Genomic DNA, 10,107 nt, shown 5'->3' with positions numbered 1-10,107 from the left:
GTGTCTTCTTATATTGTGTCTTCAAGTCAACCCGGTCTTTCTCAATCTTCCTCTTTTCTTTCCTCATTTTTTAGACCTCGATTTTCTGAACGTCATGTCTAAGCTTAGGTACATTCTTCTCCTCAATCCTCTCTATCTTTCTCCCGAGCTCCAAATTCTTCCTTTCAAACTCTTGCTTTATGACTTCTAACTCTGATGGAATCACTCGTAAACTTTCCTCCATCGATCGGGCAGCCCCCAAACTTGGCCTAGGGATGTTATCTTTGATCCTCTTGCTAAACCACTCTTTGTACTCAAGGGTCATCGTCAGACCTTCAGTTAGAATCTTCACACAGTAAATTTTCTTCCAAGCCTCGAAAATCTCTCGCATCTTCTTCTTATAATGATCCCCATTATATGAGAAATCACTCTGAGCTAACCCTTGTGTTGCCGGTATAAACTGTCCCGCTTTGTATTACCTTAGGACGAGTAATGGTGCATAACCAACAACTCCCCAAATTCTAGAAAGAGGTACCCAATCAAAACTTCCACAACGATAAAGGACTTTATTAGGAGCCATCCAAGGGGTTTTCCACATTACATCTTCCTCTCAGAGATTCTGAAGTATTTCCATCCATCTTTCCTCTGTAATGTCGTCCCTCCTCGGCGTAGCTGCTGCTTCCCTTAAGGGAGAATAATCCTCAAAGAACACTTGTCAAGGAATCTTATCAACCTTCCAAAAGTGACTATGGAACCATACTAACAACAACTGTGCACATCCAATAAATCTACCTTTACCAGCTCTCCGACGTGCACTCAAGGATCTAAACGTCTCGGCTAGGATTGCAGGCATAGGTGTGTTCTGTTTACTAAGTTGATCGAATAAATTTGCAACTGCCTCATCTATGTGCCCCATATCTTTTGGGAAAATCACCAAACCATACATACTTAAGGCCAAGACATCAACCCTCCTCTTCACATCTGGGTGTGCCAATGTCAAATCCCTCAAACTTGCCCACGGAATGCATTTACTATCACCCTTTTGTTGGATTCGAGCTACGGCCCACTATTCACTCACTCCTGTAATCATCACTAATTTCTTCAAGAAAGTTGGGAGATTAGCAGCCCTAACATAAGCTTTGTTACCTTGAATTTTTGGACAGCGGAGCAAGGTCGTATACTCCTCCAAAGTAGGTACTAAGTCTACTTCTCCGAATGTAAAACAACTATAAACAGGGTTCCAAAACTGTACCATAGCTCGAAACAGATGCTTATCCACCTTGATGTCTAGCAAATAGGGAAGATCTCCATAATTCTGGTAGAACAGCTGCTTAGCCTCGTCATCCCATTGGGCCCAAATGTCCTTCAACTCTTGAAACTCATTCTGTGTCGAACTGATACGAGTGAAGTCCCACAACTCTGACGTATACCCTTCAGTGACACTATCTCTTTTCTCTAACTGGGTTTTCTTTGACCATGCGCAGGCAGAAGCGTTCTCCTCCACTTTATCTAGATATTCATTCCTCATTACAAAACTTTCTAATCTAGAAATCGAACCGTGAATCGATACCTTTAGATGTTGAGTGACATGTAATGATAACCAAATAAAATAAGTCAGTATCATATATAAAAGTATAATAAACAAGCACTTATAAGGGTAGCTTACTAAAGGTTATCACTATACTCCCTAGGGTAAGCACTTAAAGTTCATTATATGTGTTTCAGTTCTAAAGCGAGGGTACCTGAACCAGCAGATTTCTTGGTCCTCACCCATTATAGGCTCATATGGACCAAGTTTGTTTCAGGGGGACACATTTCCCTATGGCCATATGGAGATGAAAATCTCACGAAGACATAGGTACGGATGTATCCTGGAAGCAATCCACTAGCCCATACGGAGGTGAAAACCTCGCGAAAGTGTAGCTTCTCACTCCCACTTAAGGGTGCAACCACAGCGGTCATGCAAATGCAATGTGTGCGGAAACAAGATAACAAACATATGCAGCAAACACATGTAAAAAGATCAATATTTTTAAAATTTTCCAAACTTCCGACATTAAGACAGAAAATAATCAATTTCTTGGCTTGACTCTCTTATTGTCCCCAGTGGAGTCGCCAAGCTGTCGAAACCTTTTTTTTAAAAGATGTGAATTTTGAAAACGGGAGTCGCCACCAACCTTTTTAAGTGTGATTGGATCACCTTATAAAACATTTTGGTCTACGAAATTGTGAGAAAACGGGTTCGGGAGTCGATTAGGTACGAGGAAGGATTAGCACTCTTGCAGCGCCTAAAATTGGTACCAAATTGAATAGTTTTATCTCAATGTCAAAAGTTTGATGGAATTTAGAAATAAGATCTCTTTTTAAAACCATAATAATTTGAGTTGAAAATCGAGATTCCTTCGCTCCAAAAGGGTACAAATATCACATCCAGCATGATTGGACATGATATTCTTAAACTTTCGTAATTGAAATCATCTCGTGACTTACAAAATCTATTTAGAAGGATACTTTAGACATTTAGACAAACAGAAAATCGCAACCCAACATGTTAGGGCACTACTTTCCGAATTCGTAAATATAAAAAACAATGCCTCATCTTTTTAAAATTCTTTTGGATTAAATGAAATATAAATTTTTCATAACAATAATGTATTTAACATATTACAAAAGATCAATATTGAGTAAATTAAACTACATGATACATATTTTAACATTTTATGCATATATAATCATAAATGACATAATTATACATACATTATCATTTCATGCAAAATACAATATAGAGAATAATGAATATAACAATATAAATTACATAATATATAATAATATCTCATGCAAATATATAAAACAATAAATATAAAAATAACAAGTAATTCATAAGATTTAAAATAATGCAAAATGATACAAAAATAGATAAACAAATTACGAACATATATATAATAAGACAAAAATAAAAAAATCTAAATACAATTTTAAAAAAATAAATAATAATGAGGTATATGTAAAAAATATTTAAAACTTTATTTAAATAATAAAGGAGATTTTTAGAAACGGTTAATATATACTATATGATATCATAACTTAATATATATTTATAAAAATAATAATGTGTTAAATAGGAACAAAATTTTAATATAATTTTAAGAATATTACACGCTAAGTGCTAAATATTGATAATACACGTATTTATTTAATAATAATTTTCAAATTTTTAAAATTAAACGTAATTAATGAATAATAAAATAATATACAATTTATAATAAAATAAAAATAATGTAAGGAATAATATATATAGTAAAATATATAACATATAATAAAATTTATAAATAAAATATATAATAATATAATATGATAAATAATATATATACTATTTTTACATATAACTAGTGTTTAAAAAAATAAATAATACATATAATATTTAAAATCAATTAAATATATATATAAAAGGATTAAAATTGAATTTAATTAAAAAATTCTAGGGTTAATTACAAATGCATAAAAAAATTTGGGCCTAATTGAAATGCTCACTAAAATCTGAGGGACTCACTGGGCAATTAGCCCTAATCCCAAAAACGACGTCGTTCTCAGAATAGGTTTTATAATGGCCATTGGGAATGTAAAAGGTTAGGGCCAATTTAAAATAAAAAATAAAATGAAATTATAAATTTTAAAAATGCGGAAGGATCAATTGGGAAATTTGCCCTTTAAACGAAAACACGCGGATCCTATCCGGGTCACGGGTCAACACGCGGATCCTGAGCTTTGAAACGACGCTGTTTTGAAGCTTATCGTTTTAAGCAAAACGACGCCGTTTCTATGAGGCTATAAAAGCCAAATTTAGCCCCCAAAAATTCATTTTTAACCTGTTTTTAAAAAAAAACTGAAGAAAGCTCTGAAGGGGACAGAGAACAGGCCCTCGGAGCTCCGTCGAGCCTCCGTCATCGGGCTCTCACGCGCCCACGAGCCACCGTCGACTCTGCCATGTACGGCGGTCGGAATTCGAAAAAGTTTCGCTTTTTACAGCGAATAGAGAGGTAATAATCTTTTATTACTTTTTAGTTTCTTTTTATATGTATATATTCTGAATAAAAAAAATGATAAAACCAATCACCTCTGTTTCTTCGATAAACTGCTGTACTTTGATTGTATATGTGTGTATCAAAAAAAAAAACCCCATTTACATCATTTTGATTCGGGCTTTTATAGCCACTGAAAATATATTTACAATCTTTATTTCCTGCTATATTTGCGTTGTCTTTGTTGTTTCTTTCCTTTTGCAGGCGAGTGAAGATCCGGTGACGAGGGGTTGGCACGCTGATTACGGCGCGAGATGAGGCCTGGTTGCTGACTTCGGCGTGACGATTGGGATCAGGCTTGCGGCGCAAATGTTTCTGGAAACCCTAGGGTTTCCTGATTTGGTTTAGGCATTGGGCCATCCTGGGCCTCGCTGATTTGGGTCTAATTTGGGTATTCGAGCTAAGGGTTTTAGGTGTATGTGGGCTACTAGTGTCTCTTGTAAATGGGCCATAGATAGTGCTCAAGCTGGGCTATGTCTATAGGCTATCAATTTGGACTTGTAAAAGGACTTTTATTATTTTTTGTTTTTGTCTTTTATTTATTTTATGGACCGGGCAAATTTGAGTTATTACAATATGCTTAACAAAATCTTTCTTCATAATCACCCTCTTTAACATATGAACCAAAAGACGATCACCCTCTTTAACAGAGAGCAACATTAAGTGATCTCCAGAACAACTCAAAAGATTATTGACCAAGTTATCACCTTTCAAAGCCTTAACACTAAATGAAATGCTGTTGACCGATTTGATCAACAGGCAAAACTTCAAATATAAAATCCACCGCATTTCATGCAAGAAAACAAATCAACAGTTGCATCGACAAAGAAGTAACAAGAAATTTTCCAATGCCCAGCCAATTTGAACAACCCAGGGAACTTCAGGCATACACGAAGTACTAACACCAACAATTAACACAACTTATTCCTTTTAGTTTTACTATATATAAACAACTTCAAGTTTTGTTTATCAAGCTATAGAAATATCAAGATTTCCAAAACTTAGATACAACAGGATGAACCCAAAACAAATAAATATGGGAAAAGAAATATAGTCAGCAAGTTTTACATAAAATTCCCTACTGCTCCTCTTAAACAGTTTGCTGGAACATAAACCGGTTTCTTGGATTATCATATGCTACATGGAGCATAAGCCATAAAAAATAAGGCCTTCAGAGTTAGTCTGCAGTCACTCAGAAAGGATATTTACCACTCTAGAACTAGATGAGACTACTAATCATCAAACACCTTAAGTTTTAACATGCTACTGACGTGACAAGACCATAAATTTTGGTATGTGATGCCCAACTTGGGGAACTTAGACCTAAACAACTCTAACAAGAGTCAGGAAAGGTAAAAATGTGTGGAAAGCTTAAACTTAACTGAGCCATTAAAGCTTGGTCTGAGAGGGATCATGTAACTCAATACTAACAAACTGCTACCAACCCAAAAAGCCTCCAAGATTTAAGCCAGATTCAGCATCATCGTCAAAAGGGCTTAAATATAGTTCTAAAGTAAATGAAGAAGATACCTATATGATTAACCTTTTCAAACCTAAACTATAACTCTCATATTCCACACGACCACTTTGCAGCTTACAATGTGAAATCCTACAAGATTATTGGTGCACAAAAGTAGAACAAGTATAAATAGAGAACTAAGTAAGGGAAGCCAATTTAATCCTTCACAAGATTACACCCTATGCGCATAAGCTTTCATTCATAAACTAAAGAAATTATCAAAGCTAAACATGTAAAACAAAGAATCTCTGAGAAATTTAGAACCATACGCAGCACCAAAAACAGGGCTAACTGGATGCGTAAATGTGGAATACTATAGTTAAGATTAGAAAATCTTTTAGGAAATGGATTTTTCATGGATGTCAACTTATAACAGATTAACGTTCTATAAGCTCAGTATTTTGCCCAAAGTACATTAAAACATCTAAAATTGATATCAAATTCCCAACTGAATCGAAACCATAGTTCGAATTATAGCAGCCTAAAAAAAAAAACAAAAAAGATGATGCCTTCAGTTCCAACTGGAAGGCCAGAATCCATGAATCCCATATCCAGTCTTCCAATTGTCCAAGAAAATCACTTTCTGCACCGCCCAAAAAGAAACGCAAATCGCAAAAACCATGGCCACACGCTTGGCTTTCGCGTTCTTAACATAAACAAGCAAATGGGTAACGAAAGCTAGCAATAATCCCACTATTGTATAAAGAAAACCCACCGCGAATCCTTCCGCCCCAAGCTGCATCCCCGATCCTTGGTAAAAGAAAATCAATTTGTTGGGATCGTTCCTATCCACCAAAAACATCGGCATTTTCCTTATTATATTATGCATTGCACCTGAAACGCTGAAAAAATAAATAAAAACGGCGCCGGAAAGCCAAATCTTGGGATCGTGCAAGAGGGTTTCCCCGGCGAAGATCTTTTTAGCGATGAACGGAGAAGAGATCAACAAAAGGGCAACGATCAGACCCATTTGAGTTTTCGAGAGAATAGGAGGACGATGGATGGGACCCACGGTGAGTTTAGTTCTGGACTCAACGAATTCGGCCATTGACTCAGCCAATCGAGAAAAATCGCCCTGGTCCATCTGTTCCGACTCATCTTTCAACGATTTTGCGGTGGGGCCGACGAGGCGGATGTGGGGAAGGGAGTTGACGCCGAAGAGGTGGAAAGAAGATTGAGATTCCCGGAACTCGATGTCGGCGAAGAAGAGCTTGGTGTTGGAGTTGTTGTGGTTGGTGATGAACGAAGAGGCGACGAGGGCGAACTCTTGGCGGAGCTCGCGGAGGTGGAGTTCGGTTTTATCGTGGAGTTGGGTGGCGTCGAAGAAGATGAGGATAGAGTAAGGGCGAGGGGTTTTGGGGGAGGTTAAGAATTTGGCGATGGTTCGGTCATCTAAGTGGATGACTCCTGATTTGGATTCGGACTGAAGGGCGCGGAGATCGGCCACCAGTTCTAATTCAGATTCAGATTCAGCAGTGGAAATGGCAAGGAATAGAGAAAGGGTGAAAAAGGAGAGTAAGAAGAGATAAGCAGAACTGGAAGGGATCGCCATTTCCTTGCTTAGCTTTCGGATTTGGGGATTGGCGACAAAGAGCTTCGGTCTTAACTTTTCTCCGGTTTTAAGTTTTAACATTCGTCTGGACAAGATGACTTTGACGCGTTGACTGACTTGACCTTGAGTTCCGGCTTAACGACGTCGCATCAGATGAAAGATCATTTGGGTCCATGTTCAGCTTAAAATGGGCTCGTTTGAATGGACTTCGAAAGAATATCATATGAGCCAGCTCTAAGCTCTCAAAAAGAAAAATTGACAGCTGTGGGATTTGAACCCACGCCCTTTCGGACCAAAGCCTAAATCTGGCGCCTTAGACCACTCGGCCAAACTGTCTCTAGTTGCCTCGTATTTAAAAGAAAACATATTTATGTATATGGTTAAAGGGCACCAGTTTGACTGCTAGAAGCCTAGGACCTACAACTAACTAGCAATAAGCTGATGAGCGTTGAAGTAATAGCTGTTTTTCACGTGCATAATCAACTTGCAAAGTCAGTGTTTTTCTTATTCCAAGTCAAGAATTTGGTAAAATTTTTATTTTTAATGGATTAAATAATTTCATTTTTACTTAATAATGATGTTATATATCAGGTATTTCAATTTTTTTTGGAGTATCGCATTAATTTGTTGAAATGTCTTCATACTTGGCATGGACAGTTGCATATGATCTTCTTACTTCATTAAATCCATACTTTTGGCATTCACTTTCAGTCCATCAAAAATGCAGCTTGTTGTGGGACCTTATGACCCCTAAAATTGGTCCCTAATGCCATGTGCTTGAGCACCTCTCCCAATCAACTATATAACAAGGTTTAGATTAGCATGTCTGGTCATGTTTACCAAGAAAGCAAGCTCTGCTTTTTCTGCTTTCTTTTCATTGCTTACTATTAAAAAAGGAACATTTTGTTTTTAATTTGTAATCTAAGTCCTTTTTTTACCTAAAGTTAAAGATTAAAGTGAGATTAATTTGCTTTAATTCAAAGTTTAAGCTGGTTGTTAGTCCCGAGTCCCGACCGCCAAATCCAGTGGTGAAATCCAAGATTTTCTGTGATTATTTTCAAGACAAACACAACAGTTCTTACATGTAAGAAATGGACCCACTCTCCATTTCTTTATACTGCCAATTCCTAATTGGAGGGCAGCCTGGCATTTCATTTATGTTCTCCATGGATCATTTATCGTACTTCATTTCCCTAAAATACCCTTCTTCACTTTGTAATTTGCATGATTTCTTGGATGGGTATATTGGTACATTCATCCATTAATAGACCAAAATAAACCTTGGTTTATTGGTGTGCCGCTTCACACATGTTCACATCAAGTGTCCAAATTCGAATACTCGTATATTTACCATCTCAAGATCCAGCAGAGAAGTGAGATCTCATCCTCTTCTTCCAAAAACAACACTTTGGGTCAACAAAATGGAGAAAGGGGTACTCTTCATTGCACTTCTAATATCTGCGTTTTACTCTTCATCTGAAGCAGCTGATTCACAAACTTCTTTCGAAGATAACTTCAGTATAATGTGGTCTGAAGATCATTTCAAGACCTCTGAAGATGGTCAGACCTGGTACCTCTCCTTGGACAAAGAAACAGGTTTGATACAATTTGATTGCGTTAAACAGTTGTGTTTGGTTCTAAACTTCTAATAACTTGCTTCAAATCCAGGATTTTAATCTGTTTCTATCTACTTCTAGGTTGCGGGTTTCAAACCAAGCAAAGATACAGATTTGGGTGGTTTAGCATGAAACTGAAGTTGGTCGGAGGTGACTCTGCTGGCGTTGTAACAGCTTACTATGTATGTTTTCCTGACAGTTGTTTAAATATTTTGTAACATAAGAGTTGTGTTTTCCATAGCTGAAGTTTAAAGAGTGGTGCAGATGTGTTCTGAGAACGGGGCAGGGCCAGAACGAGATGAACTGGATTTTGAGTTCTTGGGGAATCGAACAGGGCAACCGTATTTAATACAGACAAACGTGTATAAAAATGGTGTTGGAGGCCGTGAAATGAGGCACATGCTTTGGTTCGACCCCACTGAAGAGTTTCATTCATATTCCATTCTATGGAACAACCACCAAATTGTGTAAGTCTCGTATTATATCTTATACTCGTATCCGAATATATGCCTACTGAATTATTGCAAAACAGGTTTTTTGTGGATGAAGTTCCCATAAGAGTATTCAAAAACAATGGTGATGAGAAAAACGACTTCTTTCCCAGTGAGAAGCCAATGTATTTGTTCTCCAGCATATGGAACGCAGATGAATGGGCGACGAGAGGTGGGTTGGAGAAAACAGACTGGGAAAGAGCCCCATTTGTGTCGTCTTACAAGGATTTCAGCGTCGAGGGTTGCCAATGGGAAGACCCTTACCCTGCCTGTGTTTCCAGCACCACCAAGAACTGGTGGGATCAGTACAAGGCTTGGCGTTTATCTGATTCCCAGAAAATGGATTATGCTTGGGTGCAGAGGAACCTTGTCATTTATGATTATTGCAAGGATAATGAACGATATCCTAAATTGCCTGGAGAGTGTTCATTGAGTCCCTGGGAATAGGATCCTATATCATCAATTAAGATAAATTTTTGTTTCGATTTTATGGGATGTTTATATAATTTATTCAATTGTCCTTATGATATGAGTTTGCATATTTGACCAGATCTATATTTGGTTCACTATTTTTTAATAATACAGTTCATATATTTTGAAGAATTTCAAGAGCAGAGTTTGATGATTTTTGTTCATTAAATAATTGCAAAGTGTGTTGGTGCTCGATCTTTTTTCCCAGAGTTTCCCTTGCAAACTTACGTACGTGTGTGTGTGTATGCATTACATATAAAAACAAGAAGAAATTGATTTAGAAACATATGCCGACCAAATTTCCCTCATTGGTATCAATCAGTTGTTATTGTAGCAGTTAGTTTTTAGCTAAAATGGCTACCATATGAAGATCAGTCTGCTACCATATGTATTCCTTCTT

The 10,107-nt window shown here is 37.0% G+C and overlaps 2 protein-coding genes, 1 long non-coding RNA gene and 1 other non-coding gene across 4 annotated transcripts; 2 read left to right on the top strand and 2 right to left on the bottom strand.

The window, feature by feature from the left end:
- Positions 1-3,861: 3,861 nt before the first annotated feature.
- LOC121230704 (uncharacterized) lies at positions 3,862-4,630 on the top strand. The gene is made up of 2 exons (XR_005928796.1): positions 3,862-4,016; positions 4,263-4,630. It is a non-coding gene; the product is annotated as an uncharacterized lncRNA (long non-coding RNA).
- Positions 4,631-5,896: 1,266 nt separating this feature from the next.
- LOC107961968 (probable dolichyl-diphosphooligosaccharide--protein glycosyltransferase subunit 3B) lies at positions 5,897-7,275 on the bottom strand. The gene has a single exon (XM_016898156.2). The coding sequence runs from the start codon at positions 7,208-7,210 to the stop codon at positions 6,089-6,091; it is 1,122 nt and encodes a 373-aa protein (XP_016753645.1). The 5' UTR covers positions 7,211-7,275; the 3' UTR covers positions 5,897-6,088.
- Positions 7,276-7,385: 110 nt separating this feature from the next.
- On the bottom strand, positions 7,386-7,465 carry TRNAL-UAG (transfer RNA leucine (anticodon UAG)). The gene has a single exon. It is a non-coding gene; the product is annotated as a tRNA-Leu (tRNA).
- Positions 7,466-8,433: 968 nt separating this feature from the next.
- Positions 8,434-9,839, top strand: LOC107961967 (probable xyloglucan endotransglucosylase/hydrolase protein 8). Its single transcript, XM_016898155.2, has 4 exons — positions 8,434-8,725; positions 8,827-8,927; positions 9,010-9,212; positions 9,278-9,839. The coding sequence occupies exons 1-4, from the start codon at positions 8,551-8,553 to the stop codon at positions 9,681-9,683; spliced, it is 885 nt and encodes a 294-aa protein (XP_016753644.1). The 5' UTR covers positions 8,434-8,550; the 3' UTR covers positions 9,684-9,839.
- The last annotated feature ends 268 nt before the right edge of the window (positions 9,840-10,107 follow it).

Source organism: Gossypium hirsutum, chromosome A06 (genome assembly GCF_007990345.1).
Source record: "Gossypium hirsutum isolate 1008001.06 chromosome A06, Gossypium_hirsutum_v2.1, whole genome shotgun sequence".
Lineage (NCBI taxonomy): Eukaryota > Viridiplantae > Streptophyta > Magnoliopsida > Malvales > Malvaceae > Gossypium > Gossypium hirsutum.
This window is presented reverse-complemented; position numbering and strand designations above follow the sequence as displayed.

Excerpts from the sequence above, each read along its gene's own strand:
- LOC107961968 (XM_016898156.2), bottom strand. The coding sequence starts at position 7,210 with ATGTTAAAACTTAAAACCGGAGAAAAGTTAAGACCGAAGCTCTTTGTC.
- LOC107961967 (XM_016898155.2), top strand. The coding sequence starts at position 8,551 with ATGGAGAAAGGGGTACTCTTCATTGCACTTCTAATATCTGCGTTTTAC. Across the intron at positions 8,928-9,009 it reads GCGTTGTAACAGCTTACTAT|ATGTGTTCTGAGAACGGGGC; the intron begins GTATGTTTTCCT and ends AGAGTGGTGCAG. Across the intron at positions 9,213-9,277 it reads TGGAACAACCACCAAATTGT|GTTTTTTGTGGATGAAGTTC; the intron begins GTAAGTCTCGTA and ends ATTGCAAAACAG.